The sequence below is a fragment of the Vespula pensylvanica genome, chromosome 3 (genome assembly GCF_014466175.1).
Source record: "Vespula pensylvanica isolate Volc-1 chromosome 3, ASM1446617v1, whole genome shotgun sequence".
In the NCBI taxonomy this organism is placed as follows: Eukaryota; Metazoa; Arthropoda; class Insecta; order Hymenoptera; family Vespidae; genus Vespula; species Vespula pensylvanica.
Window position 1 is genome coordinate 8,344,037 of NC_057687.1, and position 22,500 is coordinate 8,366,536.

At 37.9% G+C, this 22,500-nt stretch overlaps 1 protein-coding gene across 1 annotated transcript in view; it reads left to right on the forward strand.

Moving 5' to 3' along the window:
* LOC122627469 (AF4/FMR2 family member lilli) overlaps positions 1-11,030 on the forward strand; it is a 30,753-nt gene extending 19,723 nt beyond the window's left edge. Inside the window, exons 2-3 of the mRNA XM_043808583.1 lie at positions 7,094-7,867; positions 9,508-11,030. Of these exons, the coding sequence (XP_043664518.1) occupies positions 7,094-7,867; positions 9,508-10,853 (2,120 nt within the window). The 3' untranslated portion in view covers positions 10,854-11,030. The remainder of the gene's footprint in view (positions 1-7,093; positions 7,868-9,507) is intronic.
* Positions 11,031-22,500: the final 11,470 nt, after the last annotated feature.

A 22,500-nucleotide genomic window follows, 5' to 3' on the forward strand; every position in this document is an offset into this window, starting at 1 on the left:
TTTTTTTTTATTGTAATTAATTATTCGCATGGTAGTTAATCGATCGTAATCAATTGGATCTATTTTTATTCCTAGATTATCGATAGTGATATATATATATATATATGTGTGTGTGTGTGTGTTTGAGACGTTGAAACAAATTTCACATAAATCGTATTTAGAGGAAATGAAATTTTTTTTTTTCGTTGCGTTTCTTTTTTTTTCTTTTCTCATTTGTTGTGATTAATGATACGCATTGTAGATAATTAATCGTATCTAATTGGATTTAATTTATATCCTTATTGGATATACGCTAGTGATGTGTCTCGGGTTTTGATATCTTGAACAAATTTTACATAAATTTTTTGGGAAGAAATAACATCCCATTTTTTTTCTTTTTTTATTACAATTAATTTTATCATCAATCGTATCTAATTGGTTTAATTTAATCCGAGACTTATGAAGCCATATATATATATATTTGAGATCATAAAAAAAAGTTGACTTGATCCGATAAAAAATTAGGTATTTTTTTATAGCAATTAATAATTATATTTACTCGGGTGTCTAATTGATTAATTATATTATAACGTATTATAAAACGGAATAAGCGATAAATTCAATTTTTACGCCTTCATTATATACATTAAAAGATTGTGTAAATTACGGGAGAACGAAAAAGGAAGAAAAAAGAAAATCATATTTCGACAGAACTCGAAATTCGTAAAAGAAATTGATCGATGCGACGAAGAAGACGATCAAGTTTGATGATAGAAGAAGACCAAAGATATCTAGCTGAGAATCAAGCGGAAATGATCGTTAATCGACGAGCTCCGTATCGCGTCGCGGTCGTAGCAAAAACGTGCGAAAGCCTCGATGGATCGTGACTCACGGGAGATCGAAGAAATACCGGCACTCTTATAGGAGTCAGTGTTGCATTAGTAGATAGAGGAACGGATTGTAAATTGACTAGCTCGTAATTTTCATTTTTTTCATATATGATAATTATCATCGACGCACACGATAAGCATCAAACAATCCTAAAATTTCAACGTTTGTTTGTTTTTAAAAAACAACTTGCAATTTTTTCGATACTTTTTAATCGAATTTTTCTTCGAAAAATTATCATACGTTTTTTGAAAAGAATAGTTTTTTGTTTATTTTTTGTTTTGTTTTTTGTTTATAAAGAAATAATATCTCAATTGTGACAAAAAATATTATTTATTTTTAATGTTAATACTAGTTAAACGTGTTTGTAGGATCCGTAGAAAGGCACTTGTCGAAAAGAAATAAGAAAAAAAGAAAAAATCGTGAAAAAAAAAAAACGATTGCCCTTAATTACATTCGGATGTAAGTCGTGGACAACGTAATACGGAATCCGTATTTCCCGCCTTTTAGATTCGAAACGACGTCGAAGCAAAGCGAGCTATCGATAAATTATAACTCTTCTCGTTTAAATATCATTCCTGTATAATTATGAAAATGATTCGAGTCGAAAGTTAATTGAGTTGAAAAACAAAAAAAGAAAAAGACTTGATTTCATAATTTATTGTCTCTTACATCGAATTATAAAAAAGATAAAGATCGTAATATCTACAAACAAAAGTATAGACATATTATTAGTAAGACCACTTTTAAAATCACGGACTCGTTTGTATAGAAATATATGAAAAAAGATAATAAATATTCGTATAGAGAAAAACTCTTTCTGCGTAGAAATGCTGATTCATAAAAGACTAATTCTGAGAAATTCAAAGATTTTATCCTCTATTACATCGGTCTACGCTATAAAAAAAGAAGAGTAAAAGAAAGAAGAAGAAGAAGAAGAAGAAGAAGAAGAAGAAGAAGAAGAAGAAGAGGAAGAAGAAGAAGATACATCCAAACAAATATATTAAGTTAGATCACTTTCAAAATCGAATCTGTTCATTTGCATATTCAACAAAATCATTTAAAAAAGAGAAGAAGAAAAAAGCGATCACATTCCCAATAAAAATATCGACTCTTAAAAGGCGGGAAATTCAAAGCCAATGGCAAATTTCATATACATACATATATACATACATACATACATACATATATATATATATATATATATATATATCTCACTAAGAACCACTCAAGAAAGTAATGAATACGTCGTAGATCACTAGTCGTAGAATACACAAACAAATAAAACACGTTCGTTTATCGTCATTTCGCTAAAGAATAAAACCGACGGAGAAGAGAATAGAAGAGAAGAGAAAAAATAAGAAAAGAAAAGAAGAAAAAAGAAAAGAAAAGAAAAGAAAAGAAAAGAGACGACAAGAGAGGACTCGACTCGACTCGACTGCTGGCCAAACTCAAAGAAAAATCTCGTAGATCGTCGTACGATGAGTCACAGCGATGGTGCTCTTCATACGTGCGAATTCGACGTTGCGTCTTGATAGTTATCCCGGGTATTTGGGGATGCTGGGTGTCTCAGGTGGTTGCGTGGCGGCTCGAAATAGCGACACTCGCCCGCGCAAAACCGCATCGAGTCGCGCCACGAATAGAACGCGCCCACCGCCTCTTCGAGTGGGCCCCGGTCATTTTAGAACATTTTGTTGTCGTGCCAGCCGTTCGAATCGCGTCGCAAGAACGCGCCGACGGCGATTCCTTCGACGAACGAGGCTTTGCGCGTTCACTTCGTCTCTTTCTCTCTCTCTCTCTCTCTCTCTCTCTCTCTCTTTCTGTAATCCTAATATTATACCATTAATCACAAATATCATGTTTTCGAAAACGAAAAAGAGAAAATTAATTAATCTGTCGGGTCCCTATCAAACATTTATATCAAAAATTATTATTATTGTTATTATTATTATTATTATTATTATTATTATTATTATTATTCACTTTCTCAGAAGCTTATATTCGCTTAGCGTCGAAATATTTCTTTCTTTGTTCTCGAATAATTTTCACAATCCTTTCCTCTTTTCTTTAATTTTTTCTTTTCATACACATATTTATACCTTGTATAAATATCGCGAAGTGCGTTAAAAGTATATTATTACACGTTTTTCTACGGATATAGATCTTGGTTTCTTTCTTTTTTAATTTCTTCCTCCCCTACGTAAATAAATCTTCAAATATATAAAAAAAAAAAAAAAAAAAAAAAAGAGAGAGAGAGAGAGAGAGAAAAAGAAACGTAACGTTTGCGTTCGATACCGACATTATCGCTTACGTACGTATGTATAATATGAAAACGTATAATAAACGAAAGGAAATTCGTTGGAACAGTATTTAAAGAAACAAATGTACACGGAAAAAACATCGTTATACATTCTTTATGATTATTACTTATTTCGTTATTGTTATCGTTGAACGTATAAACGTTTTGGATAATAGCCAAATGTCATTGATCTTTTCGGCCTAGTGTTGTAGTAGTCGTACGTCCTCCACCTTCGAGTGCTCGTTAGTGTCTCGGACAGAGATTAGAAGTGGCGCGCGCCATTTCGTAAAGGATAGAAGAGTGAGCGGGGCGAATGAAAGGAGGAGGAGAAGGAGGGCATTACAAAAAAAAAAAGAAAAGAAAAGAAAGAGAGAGAGAGAGAGAGAGAGAGACAGAGATAGAAAGATATAGAAAGAGAGCGGGCGCGTGACTGTGCGTGGACCCAAATAGGGCATCAGGTGGTTGCGAGAGAGCCGCCAGAGAAAAAGATCATAGGCGCACGCGCACGCGCATGAATACGTGACTCGCAAGCGTGCGCGCGAGCACAAGTGGCACGCGTCGTCGTCGTCGTCGTCGTCGTCGTCGTCGTTGTCGTCGTCGTCGTCGTTGTTTGTCGTTGTCGTCGTCGTTGTTGTCTACCTTTTCGCTTAGACACCGTCATGAAAAAGTCTCCTTCTTCTTCTTCTTCTTCTTCTTCTTCTTCTTCTTCTTCTTCTTCTTCCTCCTTCACCCTCCTTCTTCACCTTCTCCTCCTCCTTCTCTTCTTTTTCTGCGTGCCGGGCACGCGCGCGCTCCCTTTCAACCGGAGAGAGGACACGCGCGATCGATCAGCAGCTGTGTGCCTGCCGCCTTATTGCGTCCGTGCTTTTCCCCATACTTCTACCGAATTTTTCATGTCAACTATCTGTAACCCGTAATACGAGTTTAATAACGATAACTTTTATTATACATGTCCTATCCATTATATGTATGTATGTATGTATGTATGGATGGATGGATGGATTTACATACATACGTACATATATACATATATATATCATTTTTATTTTTGTGTCTGGGTATAGGTATGTTATATACGGTACGGTGTTATTAACGATTAACGAAGCTCTGTGACTAACGTTAACATAAGGGGATGGATAGAATATAATAAAAGAATGTCATGCCATTTAATGGATAATATAAGTTAGAGAAAGTAAACGAGAACGATGTTAATTATTTTGTTCTCTTTTTATCTCTCTCTCTCTCTCTCTCTCTCTCTCTCTCTCTCTCTCTCTCTTTCTTTCTTTTTCTCTCTTTCTCCCTCTTTCTCTCCTTTTCTCTGTTTATATAACTCGAGAGAAGAGAAAGATCACGAAAATTTGAATTTTCGTTATATTGCAATAATTTCGTGATAATATTATTTCATTCTTCATAAACAAAAAGAAAAACAAAAAAATTTCCTCTCTATCTATCTCTCTCTCTCTCTCTCTCTCTCTCTCTCTCTCTCTCTCTCTCTCTCTCTCTCTCTCTCTTTCTCAATTACTTTAACAAATTATTTTATATACTACAAATAATTCACATTCGTCGTCTCATGTATATATATATATATATATATTGTATATATATACACATACACACACATAGGTAGAGAGATACTCGAGAAACAAAAATTGTTTCTCTCTATCTCCCTTTATCTCTCTCTCTATCTCTGTCTATCTACGTATCTCTCTCTCTCTCTATCTCTCTCGTTTTCTCAGCCGGCTGCTTGACGGCAAGCCTCGTGCTCGCGCCTTCTTCATCTTGCTCGATCACGCGTGGGGGTAGAGCGGTCGCGCGCCTCGCTACTACGTCACAGGCTCTACGTCACTGGTGAACCGAGAACGTGTACGTCGCGAGGAGGGGTAGATGGAGAGTGTACGTCTATCTCTCTTTCTCTTTCTCTCTCTCTTACGTATAAACCCGCATTCCCTCTCTTTCTCTCTCTCTCTCTCTCGCTCTCTCTCTCTCTCCGTGTCTATCCACTCTCGAGATATCGGCCGGGTTGCGTTGCTCGGCGGCGCGCGCGCGAAGGGCAACGTGGTGGGGGTCGTGAGCGCGCGCGAGTGCGAGAGAGCGAGTGAGAGAGAGAAAGAGAGAGAGAAGGATAGAGCGAAGTAGTGGGGGTAAGGAGCGCGATACGGCGCAGAGAGACAGCAGCGTTCGCACGGACGACACACAGAGAGTCTTGCGCTCGCGTGTGCGCGGAGACAGGGGAGTCGAGAGCGGGGATTGGCTGGCGGACGGCTCGACGCTTCCAAATATGGGACAGTCTCCGCGGTCCATTCATAAAACTACGGGGCGCGCCGCCGCTCGGCTCAGTTCGTGCGCGACCCCCACGCATCGCGCGTTCTTTCACGATCCCTTTCGCGCTCTAACTCGTGCCTCCGCACGACACACACACGCGCACGCGCGCGCCTTAACCAAGTGAGAAAGAACGAGAAAGAAAGAAAGAGAAAGAGAAAGAGAAACAGAGATAGACGCGTACTCGCGCGCCCACACACGATACGCAAAGACTCTCTCATCTGTGTCTGATACACGCGTGTGTGTATATGTGTACATATGTGTGTGCGTGCGTGCGTGCGTGCGTGCGTGCGTGCGTGTGTGTGTAGGTCTACGTTTTCGAGGGATGTGTGTATACAAGTAACGTATATATGTGTGTGGTCATTCCATATATAATACACGGGGGTATTATACGAGATACATTTTGGAGAGAAAAAGAGAAAAGAGATATACAAGAACGAAAAAGTGACAAGTCGAGAAAGGGAGAAAGAGAGAGAGAGAAACAATCGTCTGCTCGCACGCACCCACGTAAATTTCGGCACTCACCAACATTGCTAACGACGACGACGTCAACAACAACAACAACAACAACAACAACAACAACAACAACAACAACAATAACAACAACAACTATAATAATTTATATCCCAAATATATCTCGTCTTTTAACAATCGTTATATTACTGTTCCATACTCTCGTTTTTATTTTTCGTCTAATAGTTGCGAACTGTCATAGCAAATAAGTGGACTTCATTCTCAAATCGACAAAGGACCTATCGGTGATCACTGTGATAATATTTTGGTAGGTAGGAGGAGTGACTCTCCTACCACTGAGAGAGATACCTACCTACCTACCTACTTACCCACCCCACCCCATCCCCCACCCGGTAGTCCTCCCCAACCTCCCTCTTCTCGCGTCGAGAGGGAGGAGAACGCGTCGAGGAGTTCGTAGTATCGGCGCGACCGGTGCTGGAGGAGGATACGAGAGAAGCGAACCGGACACCGGATCGTGCCGAGAAAAAGAAAAAGAAAAAGAGAGAAGCTGACTTGTGCTCTTAGTTTGTCGCGGTGTTGTTCTCGTTGATCTGGTACGTGCCGCCACGATACTCGTCGTTGTCGTCGTCGTCGTCGTCGTCGTCGTCGTCGTCGTCGTACTGCTGGTATCGCGCGCGGAGACAAGTTTTTCCGGGCGGCGTCGAGTCCTCTCGCGCCTTTAAACAAGCTCTTAGGCGACGCGGAACGCGCGTGTCGGGGGACGAATGAAAAAGAGAAGCGCGCGCGTGTCCCGAGTGCTCGAGATCGCTACTAATCCAGTGACGTAGACAAGAAGGCACGATTAAGAGAGAGAGAGAGAGAAAGAGATAGAGAAAGATAGAGAGAGATATATATATATACGGACATACATACGTATATATATATATATATATATATATATATATATAGAGAGAGAGAGAGAGAGAGAGAGAGTGACAGGGACATTCGTGGGTGGAGTGGGTTAATTTCACTTTGGGGTTGTCGCGCGACGCAACTCTAGAGAAAAGATTTTCTCATCGTTGTGTAGTCGGGTCAACCGAGGAAGGAGCAAGTGGTAAATAACCATAATAATTGCGTTGAACGATACGACCACAGGCGAGGACACGCAGTGCGCCAGTACTGGGACCACCGCCGCCGCCACCACCACCACCGGCACCAGTAACACCGAGGAGACCGTCAACGCTCAGCCAGGCGATCAGCTGCTTCAGAGGATGACGATGGACGGCATGGAGGTGGTGGGCTCGCAACCTCACGCGGCCACCAGCCCTTTTCTCTTATCATCACCGCCTTTAGGACATCATCATCATCATCATCATCACGCGACCTTCAATCTACAAACGGTACAGCTAAGTTTTGACGCCTGTTTACCGTACAACGCTTCTTCCTCGACGTCGGCATCGGTGGGCTGCGGTGTCGGCGCTACTTCGAGCCCCGCCAGCACAGCATCCTCCTGTGCATCCTTGGCAACAGCCTCGACCAAGACCATACCGACCCTATCGTTAACCTCCTGCGTGCCACTGCACTCGCAGCATCAGAATAACTCGTCCGACTCGTCCGATCACTCCCACGCCCGGCATCATCATCACAATCATCACCATCACCATCATCACCATCGATTGGACGATCACCAACAACATCATTGTCACGTCGACACGCCGTGCTCTTCGCCCGGCGACGTTAACGATGTTTCCAAAAGACATCGGCAAACCGATGACAATGACAAAGATTATACCAGGAACTGCAACGACGATCTTCAAGATCCAAACGAGAAGGACAAGCCCGGTGACCTGAACACGCCGGTTACCACCAGCAGCGATCTACCATCCTTCTTTGGCCCCTCCGCGCTGGTCGAACCGCCACCGATCTCAGGTACCTATATACCGTCCCAACAAACCTATCCGATCTTCCTATATTCCTATTACCATTTTATTCTTATCTAAGACAAACGAAATATAATATGTAGATACATATGGATATATATAATATATGTTATATATGATATATCATATATAATATATATACATACATATACATATAACCTTACTCTTTTACTACCACTCCAATCGTACTACGATATCTGTTGTAAATATGAATTAAAAAAAAAAATCAACGTAAAAGTAAAAAACAAGAAAGACAGAGAGAAAGAGAGAAAAAGAGAGAGAGAGAGAGAGAGAGAGAGAGAGAGACAGAGAGAGAAAGAGAGAGAAAGCATCGATGCAAGGTTCTCGGCTTCCAACTGGAAATCAATTGGCCTTGCACCCTCTCGTCTCGTCGGTGCATCGTGGAAAGCGAACTTTCGCTTTCCTCCCGAGCACGCGACCTCCGTACACTCCTGATACCCTTGTCGGTAAACCGGCTATCACATACGAACGTCCCTCCTTTTTCCGAGGATTTCGTTCGATCCTCGGCACGATCTTTCTCAAAGATCAACGTGATACAATCATCGAATCGCGCTTAAAGAATTGAGTCTCCCGTTCTCGTTTTACAAAAAAAGAACAAAATTGAAAAAACATTGTGATACGACACCGCTGACGTACTCATATCGCTTGGCTCGCGAGAACGGCTAATATCGAACGTGTCCGCCTGTCGCGGATCAATACTCGGCGACCCCGACATTCAGAAGCCTCCTCTCCTCCCTCTACCCCCTTTTTACTCCTCCTCTTCCTCTTCCTCCTCCTCTTTCCCCTCTTCCTCCAACTCCTCTCGTCATCCCTTGCTAGATTCATTCATGCTTCCAAGCGAACCCCACCTCGCTCGCTACCCCGAACGTCTCTCCCTTCGGCACCTTTACACCCACCACCAGGCAGTTTTTACTGTGAAACCGTTCCCGTTAAGCTCTCTCTTTCCTTTATCTCTCTTTCTCTTTCTCTCTTTATCTCTCTCACTTTTTCTCTCTCTTTCTTTCTCTCTCGCTCTCTTTGTCTTTTCTTTTTTTACACGTCATTATATTTAATCACGTTTATATATCGGACCTAGTGCTATTTCTATGTATGATTTTCCTTTGAAAATGAAAACCCGTTTTGCATACCTCCGACTTGATAATTTCGAATGTCTATTATCTTGTTTCAAAGTTTTCGTACTCGTGTTTGTCATATTTTCGTGAGATGACAGAAAGGGAGTGCGAGAGAGAGAGAAAGAGAGAGAGAGAGAGAGAGAGAGAAGAGTTAAAGAATGATTGTGTACGTAGGAAGGAAGTAACGAACCGGCAGGATGCAGACGACAGATAGGACTAGTCGGTACGCTCTCGACTCGAAGATAAATTCACCCCCGTATCGCGTGACTCTTCCTGCCAGTTCGCTCGCCTCTCGGCGTATACTGAACCTGGTGACAAAAACGATGAGCACGTATAACGGATTCGAAGGATCGCACGATATAATAGTTCTATCTTCTATTCTATGCATTGTACATACCTACATACGTACGCGAGCATGAGAAACTCGTAGAAGTAAGAATGGAAGCAATGCGCGACGAACGGATAATACTAATCGAGGAATCCTGACGATTTGCAGGCAGCCTGGCGGGCGAAGACCTCTCTTTGGAAGAGGCAACAGCGGAGGAAGACGAGAACGGTGGTCCAGCCAGTAGGGATCATCGTTCGCATCATCATCATCATCACCATCATCAAGAAACGCAGGATAGCGGTACGACGGGTGCACCGTCCTCCGATAGTCCCTCGCGTCATCACCAAACTCAGGACGATGCTGATCGTTGCAACGTTTTACAAGGTGGCGTCATACTCTATTCCTCGCCTCATTCCACGTCGTCGGTCTCGACGACCGCCGCAACAAGCGTCAACATCTGCAACGTTCCGACCCTAACCTACCGTGGAGTCTTTACGACTACCTGCACGCAGTCGCCGCCGCTTAACAGTCTACAGACTCAACAGCAGCAGCAGCAGCAACAGCCACAGGCCAGCAGCCAAGAACTTTGGGCTCCTCTACCCTCGCCGACATTGACATTGACCGGGCAAACTTTTCTCCACCCCACCCTCCACTCAAGCCCCTACGGAAACGAGACGGTCGAGCTACTACAAGTCGAATCGAAGCCACCTCCACCTCCCGGTTACCACGACACGCCGACTACGACCCCGCCGGCCTGGATAACGGCACACGAGGAAACCTACGATCCCGGTCTTCTTTCCCATCATCATTCTCATCATCATCATCAGGAGACTGCGCTTAAGCAGGAACCAACGGGCACGAGCGGTTACCCTAGCACCGTCCAACAACCTCAACAGCAACAGCAGCAGCAACAGCAACAGCAGCAACAACAACAACAGCAACCACCGCCACCACCTCAAGGACCTCAACCGCAGCAACAACAACAACAACAGCAACAACAGCAACAACAACCAACCGGTACAACCGGTGTCCAACTCGCGGAATACAATCCTAGCACGTCGAAAGGCCACGAAATCCTATCCCAGGTCTACCAACAAAGCGCCCTACCCCTCAGGCTGGTACCAGTTAAACCACGAAAGTATCCCAACCGACCGAGCAAAACACCGGTTCACGAACGCCCTTACGCCTGCCCGGTCGACGGCTGTGACCGTAGATTCTCGCGAAGCGACGAACTTACCCGGCACATTCGCATCCACACAGGACAAAAACCGTTCCAATGTCGCATCTGTATGCGTTCCTTTTCGAGGAGCGACCATTTAACCACCCACGTACGCACCCACACAGGCGAAAAACCGTTTTGTTGCGATCAGTGCGGACGAAAGTTTGCTAGGAGCGACGAAAAGAAGAGGCACGCTAAGGTGCATCTCAAACAGAGACTGAAACGCGAGGCTACAGCTCATGGTAATCCGAGAACTCATTCGCAGGCACACTCGTCACCTACTTGCAATCAGTAACGAGCAGCTTGACTTTCGTTTCTGTATTTGCGCGTCGCCGATGTTGGCGCCGATCAGACTCCATCTGATTCCCCCACCTCTCTCTCTCTCTCTCTCTCTCTCTCTCACACACTCTCACTCTCCCTCTGCCCTCTCACTCGATCACTCTTACTCTCTCTCTCTCTCTTTTTTCTCTCTCTCTCTCTCTCTCCTTTACTTTCACTCTTTCTCTTCTATTTTTCTCTTTCTTTTTGTCAATATTTCTTCATTTTTTTTCTTTTCGTCTTGTTCTTTGTTTCTTTCGCTTCTTTTATTCTTACTTTTAACTATTTTCACTTCTTTTCTTTCTTTCACTTTCTTTCTCTCTTTCTCATTTTGGGCGTATGTCGACGAAGAAAAGACGAAGACCTTCCGACGGTATCGCACCGTCACCGACTGATTCGTCGTTGATCATCGTCGACGTGAGCGGGCTGTGCTTTTACCTCTACGAATTACGCTACGAGCGCGATTCGCGATACAAATTGTTCTAATATGTATGTATGTATTTTACCTATACGTATTTACCCTCCTTGTATTAACCCTTGAAAACAAAAAGAAAAAGAAAAACAAAAACGAAAAATAAAAAAAAAAAAAGAAAGAAAGAAAGAAAAAGGAGAAAAAAGAGAAAAAAGGAAAAAAAGAAAACAAAGAAAAGAAACACAACTCGTCTAATGCGAATCTAATTTAATCGTATCGAAACGAATTTTTTTTTAATAAGAGAAGCGCCTACGGGAAAAATATAATATATTAATGCGGTTTCAAATCCAAAATTTATACAGGGTCTTTCGATGATATTACGATGATTCTTGCCCTCTTGCCTTTTTTCAAATCGGTCCTAGCATTCTATATATATATATATATATATATATATATATATATGTATGTGTGTGTGTGTGCCTGTGTATATATATGTATATATGTATATATTTATATATATGTATATATGTATATATATCGCAAAGAGGCTACCGAACCGCGTCCGAGGGATATAACGTATGTATATACATACGTACTATTTAATCTAATATGGCGACGAGACTATGTTAAAATGTGTACATAGCTATAATATATTTTTTGGGAAAGAAAGAAAGAGAAAGAGAAAAGAGAGAGAGAGAGAGAGAGAGAGAGAGCAAGAAAAAGAGAGAGGGAGAGAGAGATAAGGAGGGAAGATCCGAAAAAGAGAGAGAGAGAGAGAGAAATATAGATAGTGTGCGGTTATAATCGAAATATATATATATATGTATATATATATATATATATATATATATATAAACCTTCGAAAAAAAATCATATTTTAATGGCCAGCATCCAATCGCACAGGACTAACGAAGCGAGAGGATTCTCGTATAACCGACGTCGAATCGATACCGTCCTTGGCTTCCAGGAATCGCGTTGGATGTTAGAGAGGGAACCAATGAGAAAGATGAAGAGAGAAAGATAGAGATAAAGAGAGAGAGAGAGAGAGAGAGAATAAATGGGGGATGAGGAAGAAGGAGCAAGAGAGAAAAGAAGAAGAGGAAGAGAGACAATCAGTTAAGAAAATACGCATGAACGTAGTCGTATACACCTTTACGGATGAAAGCTATTTGTCCAAAAGAAGAAAATAAACAAACAGAACCACATACACGCATATATATAGATATGTGTGTGTGTGTGTGTGTATGTAACAAAATGTAGCACAATCAAAATCGAATTGGACACAGCACTCAAGTTCGTTCGATGGTGTAAGGGGTAAGTGGCCAATTGATATTGACCAATACCATCTTATGTATATATATTTATCGCAAAGTTCGCGAAACTTGCTATGGGAATGGGAGCGTTCGTACAGGTGTCCGACTGCTTTCGATAGCGTTGTAAAAGCTTTTAGAAAGAAAGAAAGAAAGATAGATAGATAGATAGATAGAGAAAGAAAGAGAGAGAGAAAGAAAGAAAGAAAGAGAGAGAGAGAGAGAGAGGCTTATTTTTGATAGACAACGATCAGGCGCAGCGGCATGGATTTTTGGTGACTCTATAAAAAAAAACCAGAAATATATTTCCAAAGTATTTTTGTACGATGGACATGAACGATGTGTGTGTGTGTGTGTGTGTGTGTGTGTGTGTATGTATGTATGTATGTATATGTATATTGATGATTGATGATAAGTTCGATTTATGAAAGAATAGCGATAGAATAGGGAATAGAAAAAGGATATTAATAAAAAAAGAAAAGTAGATAATATAATAAGCAACAGAGAAATGTGAGATAGACGAGCCAAGAGCTAGGAAAAAAAAAGAAAAAAAAAAAAAGAAAAAAGCTTGGAGCTAGTCATGTTATAGGGAGTGGGATCGGGGGAGGGGGGGATTAGAAAAAAGAAAGAGTTAGAGAAAAAAATATGTTATAATAATAATAATATTAATAATAATTATAATAATGTTAATAATAATAATAATTATTATTTTAATAATAATAATGAAAAATAATCAAAAAGTGGAGAAGCCTGGGGGGTTCGCTCCTCTTTCGAGTTACCAAAAATTCATTTACCGGTGCTAAACTTGTAAAGAAGACGCACATACACACACACACACACAGAACGAGTAAGAATATTATCTTGCGCGTCAAATAACTTTTCGATTATCACACACACAAACACACACACACACACACACTGTATACACAAATGAAACGCAAGTTCACACGTATAAAGGAATCAGAGATGGAAATTTCTAATAAGGGAAATAATTATCGATATTGACGCGCGCACCCCTGATCTCCTCGTTAGACCTATGTACATCGATACTCATCGAATGAGCGATAACATTCTTTGCGTCCTTCAACTTTTCTCAAGTCTTTCAATGCGATTTAACGCCGCGCGCGCGCGATAGCTTTTTAACTAAACTATTATCTCATCTTTCCCTATTTTATCCATCCTATATTATCAACCCCTTTCTTCCTCTCTCAATCCTAATCATATCTTCGTGGCCTCCGAACACGATAAATCTCAGATATTATTTTTCATGTGTCTTATGTATCACTCGTATTTTTTTTTATTAATTTTTTTCTTTTCTTTTCTTTTCTTTTCTTTGTCTATCGGATTGATCGCTTATAAGAAAATAATGTGTCAGAATTTTTAGTACTTCATATGGTAATAAAGAAATAAATAATATTAATATTTTTTTTTTTTTGACTATAAATTCTGACACACCAGTTGATCGATCCAATATATTTTATTTTTTATGTTTATTATATTCTATTATTTCATTTTCTTTTTCTTTCGCCTCTTTCAAGCCCTCTCCCTCACCCAACCCTCCCACCTCGTACGTTATCTTTTTTTAATTTTTACGTCCTCTCTCGTTGTATGTACTACCGTACACTATCAATACGCCAAAAAGAAAGAGGAAGAATATAAAAAGAAGGAAAAAAAAAAAAGAAAAGCTAAAATGAAATGAATAAAGAAAAAAGAGAATTAAACGTATATAAACGTAGAACGCGAATAAAAGGGTATTTTATCACGATCATTGTTGTCAAATGAAATTTATCTTGTAAATATGTATATACCGTGTTATATGTATATATATATAAGAAAATATTTGTGTGCGTGCATATGTGTACGTGTGTGTATCTGACCACGCAAACACTGTAAAATCTCCTTGCTTCCCTTTTACGATCCTTGCCTTCCCTTATTTACTCCCCTCCCTTCTATTCTTCCTCCCCCTTTTATTCCTCCCTCCTTGAAGAAATGATCGTCTATGTGTATACATATTATTTAGTGACGATTAATATTATGTATATGTTGCTCTATTTATTAACAAGACGTATATATATATATATATAAATATTATATATATTGTTAAAATTAAAAAATGAGTATTTTTATTATATTATTATTATTATTATTATTATTATTATTATTATTATTATTATTATTATTAATATTATTTTTATGATTACGATAAATGACGACACAATGATGATGATGACGATGATGACAATTATTATTATTATGATTATCATTATTAATTATTATTATTATTATTATTATTATTATTACTATTATTATTATTACCACGTTAGATAAATATTTAATTATAGATATAAAGTGCAATGTTTCATCGCAGAAAGAAAACGATAAGAGAGAGAGTGTGTGTGTGTGTGTGTGTGCGTGCAAAAGTTGTATAAAAAGTGGGGAGAGAAAAATAAAAACAAAAATTTGCTGTGTACCTATGAGATAATTAAAAAAAACAAAAACACACACACACACACACATACACACACGAGTAAGAAAAACAAAAAACAAAAAAGCCACACTCATGCGTTATTATATAGGCGGCAGCGCACCCGCAGCTTTTAAAAAGCATCTTCAATAATTAACACAAAAGACCTATCAGATATACATATACACGCACATATACATCCGTAACAGCATACATATATACAAATATACATACATACACGCGTTACCGTTCGAAGAAAGCTGCATGTATAGGCTAGTATGTTATGTTCTGGCGTGCCGCAAAGAAAATACTTTTTTTACACACGATATTATTCTATCTGCTAGATAAATTATATGTAATTATTATTATTATTATTATTATTATTATTATTATATTATTATTATATTATGGTTATTATGATTATTATCATTATCATGATATGGTGCTCTAAAGTGCAATGCACGAAAACATCTCCCGACTACCTGTATTATTCGTGTTATTTCGTCGTCGTTCGTCGCTTCCCGTCGATGCGCGGGAAAAATGTATAACCGCGCAATGCGTGAGGCGTTGCTACGACGATATAATTAACAAAAAAATACAAAGTTAACAATGACAATGGCTGTTGTATATTACATTTAATACCGTATATTCTATTATCGTTACAACTCGTACGTACGTACATATATACGTACTTACATATAAATATAGAAATACATGTGTGTGTGTATATATATATATATATATACATCACCGAGTTGTCTTCTCTCCTGCCGACGTAGCAACGTTCAAATCTCTATTCGGATGTTCGATCGACGTTACGTTACGTTAATAATTAATTAATATGTTGTACGTTAAAATCGTATTTCCATCTTCTTCTACTCCTCCTTCTTCTTCATGATCTTCATCCTTTCGTAATTTTACTCGAAATATAATCGATCTCAAGACGATCGCTGGATAAAGTTAATTAATAATTATAATAAAGAAGTTCGTGATGTGTGAAAAATTTATTCTTCCGCTTTGTTGTCTGCTTCTTGAAAAACAACAACGACACAAGTTTCTACTTGCAAATTCGTTCCTCGCAAATTCCTATTCTTCATTAAGTTTGTTTATACGTATATATATATATATATATATATATATATATATATATATATATATAAAAGAAAGACAGAGAGAGAAAAGAAGAAAAAAAAAATATCTTTGCAAGAGGACAAAAAACTTCTTTCTTCGATGAATTCCTTTGTTTATAACTTAGAAATTGCTTTAATATGAAATTACGTTGGTATTATGCTATAAGAAAAAAAAAAAAGGAGAAGAAAAAAAGATTATTTATTTTTTATTTACATCGAGGGAAAAATATTTTTCTTGTCTTTTTCTTTTTCTTTTTCTTTTTTCGTTTCAAATCGCTTCCAAACGAAATTATGCGTTAACATTATTATTCTATCTGGACATATATAATATATACGCCATTTTCACGATTTTCACGCTTTCCCGAGACTTCGATCCAGGACTCTTAAACGAAGAACGGCCATTAACAATAATAACCGGCCCGTCAAGAGTTGTTCCTTGTACGTACTTACATACTTACTTACACGCGGTTCTACGCATTTTCCACGCCACCTTTCACCGTAAACATGCGCGCCATCATTGAGTTTCAAACGCGACCGAACGACTGTTTCTTTCTTTTTCTTTTCTTTTTCTTTTATCTTTTTTTTTTTTTCGTTTTTGTTAATTTATTCCTTTTCTTCTCATTTTTATTTTATTACTTGTTTCGCTTTTGCTCGTACCATGGGTGTTCATGGTTCTCTCGATCCATTTCTCTCTTATTGCGTAATATAAAACATTTTTATTGAAAGTAACATGCATTTCAATTTGAATTAGAAGAAAATAAAACGGGAAGGAAAGAAGAGGAAAGAAAAGAAAAAAAAAAGAAAAGAAAAGAAAAATTCTTCAATGAATTTGATATTTTTTTCACATAAAAATAAATTAAATTTCTCATTAATATTTACGTTACTCTTTGAGAAATCTTTTATTGCATAATACGTTCTTATTGGAAGTAGCTTGAAATGAATTTGAAAAGAATTTAATAATTAAAAAAAACAAAAAAAAGAAAGAAAGAAAGAAAAGAAATTAAACAAAGCAAAATTCTTAAACGAATTTTTTCGAATATATTATATATATATATATATATATACATATATTTTTTTTTGTCATGCAAAAATAAATTAGACCTCATTGACGTTTATCTCTCCTCGAGATTTCTTATCGCGAAAGTTTAAATCCCTTATTTCCTTCGTTAATTCTTTCACTTCGTCTTCCACCTACATCTCACGAAGAATATTCATCCTCTCTCTAGAGATAAGAATCGTCGACTGAAGAAGGGATAAAAGGAAATAGACGGATCAAAATGAAAAAAAAAGAAATGAAAAGAAAAGAAATAAAATAAAACAAAATAAATAAGTAAAAAAAAAAAGGGACAAAAAAGAAAACAGGACTTCGTTTTACGCGATCAATCGACACACACGCGATCTTCCGCGTGTTTCGACTCAGCAATGTAGATCGGCCATGAATTCTTGAAATTTTATAAATTAGATCATTTTTAAAAAGAAGATTCGTGAAGGCTGATTAACGTGAAAATAAATTTTTCTATTTTACATTAATAATTTGAAAATGATCAAGTATTATTGCATTTGATAAACCAAATGATATAATTATTGACCGATTTATAAAAAAAAACTCGGCCATAGTCTTTACAATTTCAGATAATATATAAATTCGGGAAGAAGTATTCATCGTTTATTTTGGTTAGTGGCAAACGTTAAAGCAGATTTATTTAACTTTACATTCGAGCGCATCCCGTTTTAACGTAGACCTGCATTTATTACATTTAAAACGAGGGATTAAAGCCAAAACTATCTTGTAAAATTAGAACGAGAGAACAACGAATTACGATCATTTTCCAAAAACACGTCTGAATTGGATAATTAAATGGTCAGAATTTGCCAATTATTTCTGATACTAAGAAAAAAAAAAAAAAGAACTGGATTAATCATAAGTAGTCGATACTTTTACCGATCAGACAGTGTAAGAAAAAAAAAAAAAAAAAAAAAAAGAAGAAATATAAAAAGATCATTATTCTTTGACGGAAAATTTAACGGAAAATTTTACACGGTTGTTTTTCTCGAAATTGTATATTTTTACTTTATTTACTCTATTACTATGTACATATACAAAGTAAATATCCACAATATACTATACTCCTCTATTATATTTATACCATACTATGCTATAATGCTGTACTATTACTACTACATCGTACCATTATTACAAATATAATAATCAAATTATATAATAACAGTATACAATATACTAAATAATACAAAACTATTACATAAACATATACTATACACTACATCAATTATTATTACTATTCAATATTATCTAACATCATTTATTTACAATTCTATACAAAGTTAAAGAGAGAGAGAGAGAAAAAAAAAAAAAGAAAAAAGAAAAGAGAAGAGAGATAAAAAAGAAATTCATCATCCTTGCTCATTAACTAGCCAAGCTCCAATAATTACGATCACGTACTTGTGAAAGACAAAAGAGAAGAACAAACAAAAAGCAGAAGACAGGAGAGAAATAGAGAGAAAAGGAGAAAGAAACGGAAAGATCTGCGAAAAGGAGGGAAAAAGAACAAGATCGAACAAAAATTACAAAAAGAAAGAAAAAGAAACGATCGGTAAGGAAAAGGCGCGGCTCGTAGTCGTATCGAACGTCGATCGATTTTTCGTTGGACGGGTTTAGGTCGGTCGCACCAGCCAGAGAGAACACGGTCCTCGTCGCAGCTACGGATATCGTGCAATGGTCCAGCGTGCGCGCACATACGCGCCTATATATGTAAGAGAGACGCGGAGCAAAGCGCCAAGAAGCGAGCAGGCTGTGAGAGCACGTCTATAAATAGGATCGCCGAGAGACCGAGATGAGGCCTCCTCTCGTGCTTCGTGATGTCTTTCTCTCTCTCTCTCTCTCTCTCTCTCTCTGTCTCTGTCTCTGTCTCTGTCTCTGTCTCTCTTTCTCTCTCTCTCTTTCTCACTCTTTCTCTCACTCTGTCGTTCTCTCTTTAGAGCGCGCGACCACCTCTACCTCCTTCCTCTCCACCCACCTCCCATCTCCCACCTCTCCTCCTTCTTCTTTCCTTCCTTCCCACCCGCGACACGTAGTATGTACTCTCTTGCTCTTTCTTTCTCTCTCTTTTTCTTTCTTTTTTTTTTCTTTTTCCTTGAGAGTCCACCTTCGTGCTTGGACATCCCTCTAGACGCCGCGACGACGACGAAAACGACGAGGATGTCTCCCTCTCTCTCTCTCTCTCTCTCTTTCTCTCTCTTTCTCTCTCTTTTTCTTTTTCTTTTTCTTTCTTTCTTTCTTTCTTTTATGTGTCAAAATTTGAAATAATTTTAATGAGATTAATTGGAGTGAATTTAATATACATACGCGTAGGTACTTATATATATTATATATATATATATATATGTATGTATATGTATGTATGAATATATAGATAGATAGATAGATAGATACGTACGTAGATATAATTGATTTTCAAGTGAAAACTCTCGTACACGAAACATTCATTTCGAGCTCCTCGCGAATATTTTCTTATCAGTTTGAATTTGATTTACGTATGTATCTTTATACACGATCGAGAGATATTACATAGATAAGTATGTAAATCGATAAGGGTTGAATAAAAGAAAAATAAATATTCATCGGATTAAATTCAGAACCAAGTTCTCCAGCTTAAGAGTCTTAAGATGGGAGAAAGAAAAAGAAGAGAGAGAGAGAGAGAGAGAGAGAGAGAGAGAGAGAGAAGTAGTTGGGTTAAATAAGTGAGTCTATTACATATCACCCGACGATCGATTCCTTCGACTTCCTTCTCCTCCTCCTCCTCCTCTTCCTTCCGTTACTTTCAAAGCCCTCTTTCCCCCTACCGTCTAACCACCCAACTCCTCTCTTCCAACCCCTCTTCATTTCTCAATCATGAGAAAACTAAAGAAGAGCTATATATACGATATCGCCACAAACCACCCTCCCTCCTATCCCGAGCTCTCTTCATTCACATCACAGCTTAGGATGGTACTCGTCGAACTGTCGCATCGATCTTTCAAAATGGCATCAAAGCACAGGAGCGAGCGAAGCAGCCGGTAGAGCAGGCAAGCAAGCAGGCAAGCAGGCAGGCAGGCAAGTAAGCAAGCAAACAGGCAAGCAGGCAGGCCGGCCGGCCGGCCGGCCGGCCGGCGACCATCCAACCAGCCACACCCCGGACACGATTAAACCTGTTGCTGCTACGTCCATGGGGCCAACACTTTGCACGAGCATGCACGCTCGTCTGCACGAAAGCACGACGAACTGGAAGTCGATAAAACAGAGAGAAAGAGAGGGAGAGAGAGAGAGTGGTAGACAGATAAATGGATAGATAGATTAAGAGATAGATAGATAGATAGATGGATGAATAGATAAAGTGAGAGAGAGAGAGAGAGAGAGAGAGAGAGAGAGAGAGAGAGAGAAAGTTTTGATGTATGCATGTATAAATATATATACATTAAAAAATATACTCTCCTCTCTCTCTGTCTCTCTCTCGTTCATAGTACGCCTCCGTTCAGTAATTTCTCCTTCTCTTTATCATCCTAACCTCCAACTCGCATTACCTCCCCTATTTACGAAGCACCTTTTGCTCTTACCTTTGACATACCCTTACCATTTCAACCTTATCTGTAGCGATCGATACGCCACCAGCGGACGCGAAATATAACCAACCGTACGACGTATGCAGTGTGACGTACATAGAAGCGCTTCTCCCGCCTGATGTTCTTCCAATTCTCCATCGACCACAAGTATGTTATATGTATGTATTTATGTATACATGTATATATACATATATATGTATACATAAATATAGTTACGTAGATAATAGAGATAGGTAGATTGAGATAGAGAGATCGTTGTCGAATGAAAGCGAAGTAAGGTTAAAAAAGAAAGCAAAGTTTTTCCACGAATTACAAAATTATTAAGATTAGAATTATATTCATACGGGTGATTAATTTTTTTTCTATTTTATTTTATTGTATTTTATTTTTTTTTTCTCTTTCTTGTTATTCAGATCAGTGGTTATTTTTCGTTTTCCTCTTTTATTACTAAAGATAGGCAAATTAACGATTTCCAGGTATTTTAATTCGTGGGAGGAGGAAGAAGAAAGTCATATCTTTTTTTAATTAGATATGAGAGCATTGTTATGCATGATAAATAAGTTTTCTCATCATCCTCCCACATTAATCGTGTCCGATATTTTGTGATATTAATATTTTACTACTAAAGATCATTTAAAGAGATCGGAAACGGAATAATACGATGGCTGGATTAAAAATATTTAATGTAAATTATTTGCATATAATATACGCGAAATATTAACGTAAATAAAATTTTATCGTGATCCACGATCGTTTCATTTACTATATATATATCTGTATATATTTTATATATTATATTTATTATATGTATAAGTAATATACGAAAAGAATTAATATATATATAAATAAAGGTGACATATATATGACATATATATATATATATATATATATATATATATATATAAATCTCCTATGTCACAAACGATGTATATATTATAGCGATTGACAACGATCTATCAGTCATCAACAATTTATGCTTTTATATATATACATGAAAAAAAAAAAAAGAATCAGCTTTAGATTCGTGTAAAAAAATTTTTTACAAGCACGATATTATTCGTACCAAAATAAAAATGTCGGCTTAAAATTTCGATAAAAAATTGTCTGCGTACAAGAAGCAATTCGAATGATCCAATACGATATACATATTTCGATAGGATTATAGTCTCGATTTAAAAAAAATAAAAAGGGAAGAAAAAAAAATGGACGACGATCGGTAACGATAACGTCGGCTAAGTCGTAACTCAACGTCAAAGAATGAGCGAGACAGCACGCCATCAGTGAAATATTCATTCTCTCGCTGATCCATCGAATATATATATATATATATATATATATATATATATATATACGCACACATTTATTCTCTGAACCTTTATCAATAATAGCCCGTATATTCTGACGTGTTGTCGCGAGTACCGTTTCGCAAGGTCGCACTATCGACAAACGTCATTCACCGGTGATACGTTTATCGCACTACGTTTGGATTACGAGCTCCTCGTTGTTAATACCTACAGACATATATACTTACGTCTATACGTACTTACATATCTACATATGTATATGTACGTATGTATATATCTATGTACATACATACATACATATATGTACATCTATATACATATAAGAAGTTAAGTCGTCGCGCTACGAAGAAGTACGAAGGGCTGACGTTATCCGGTACACGGCTAGTA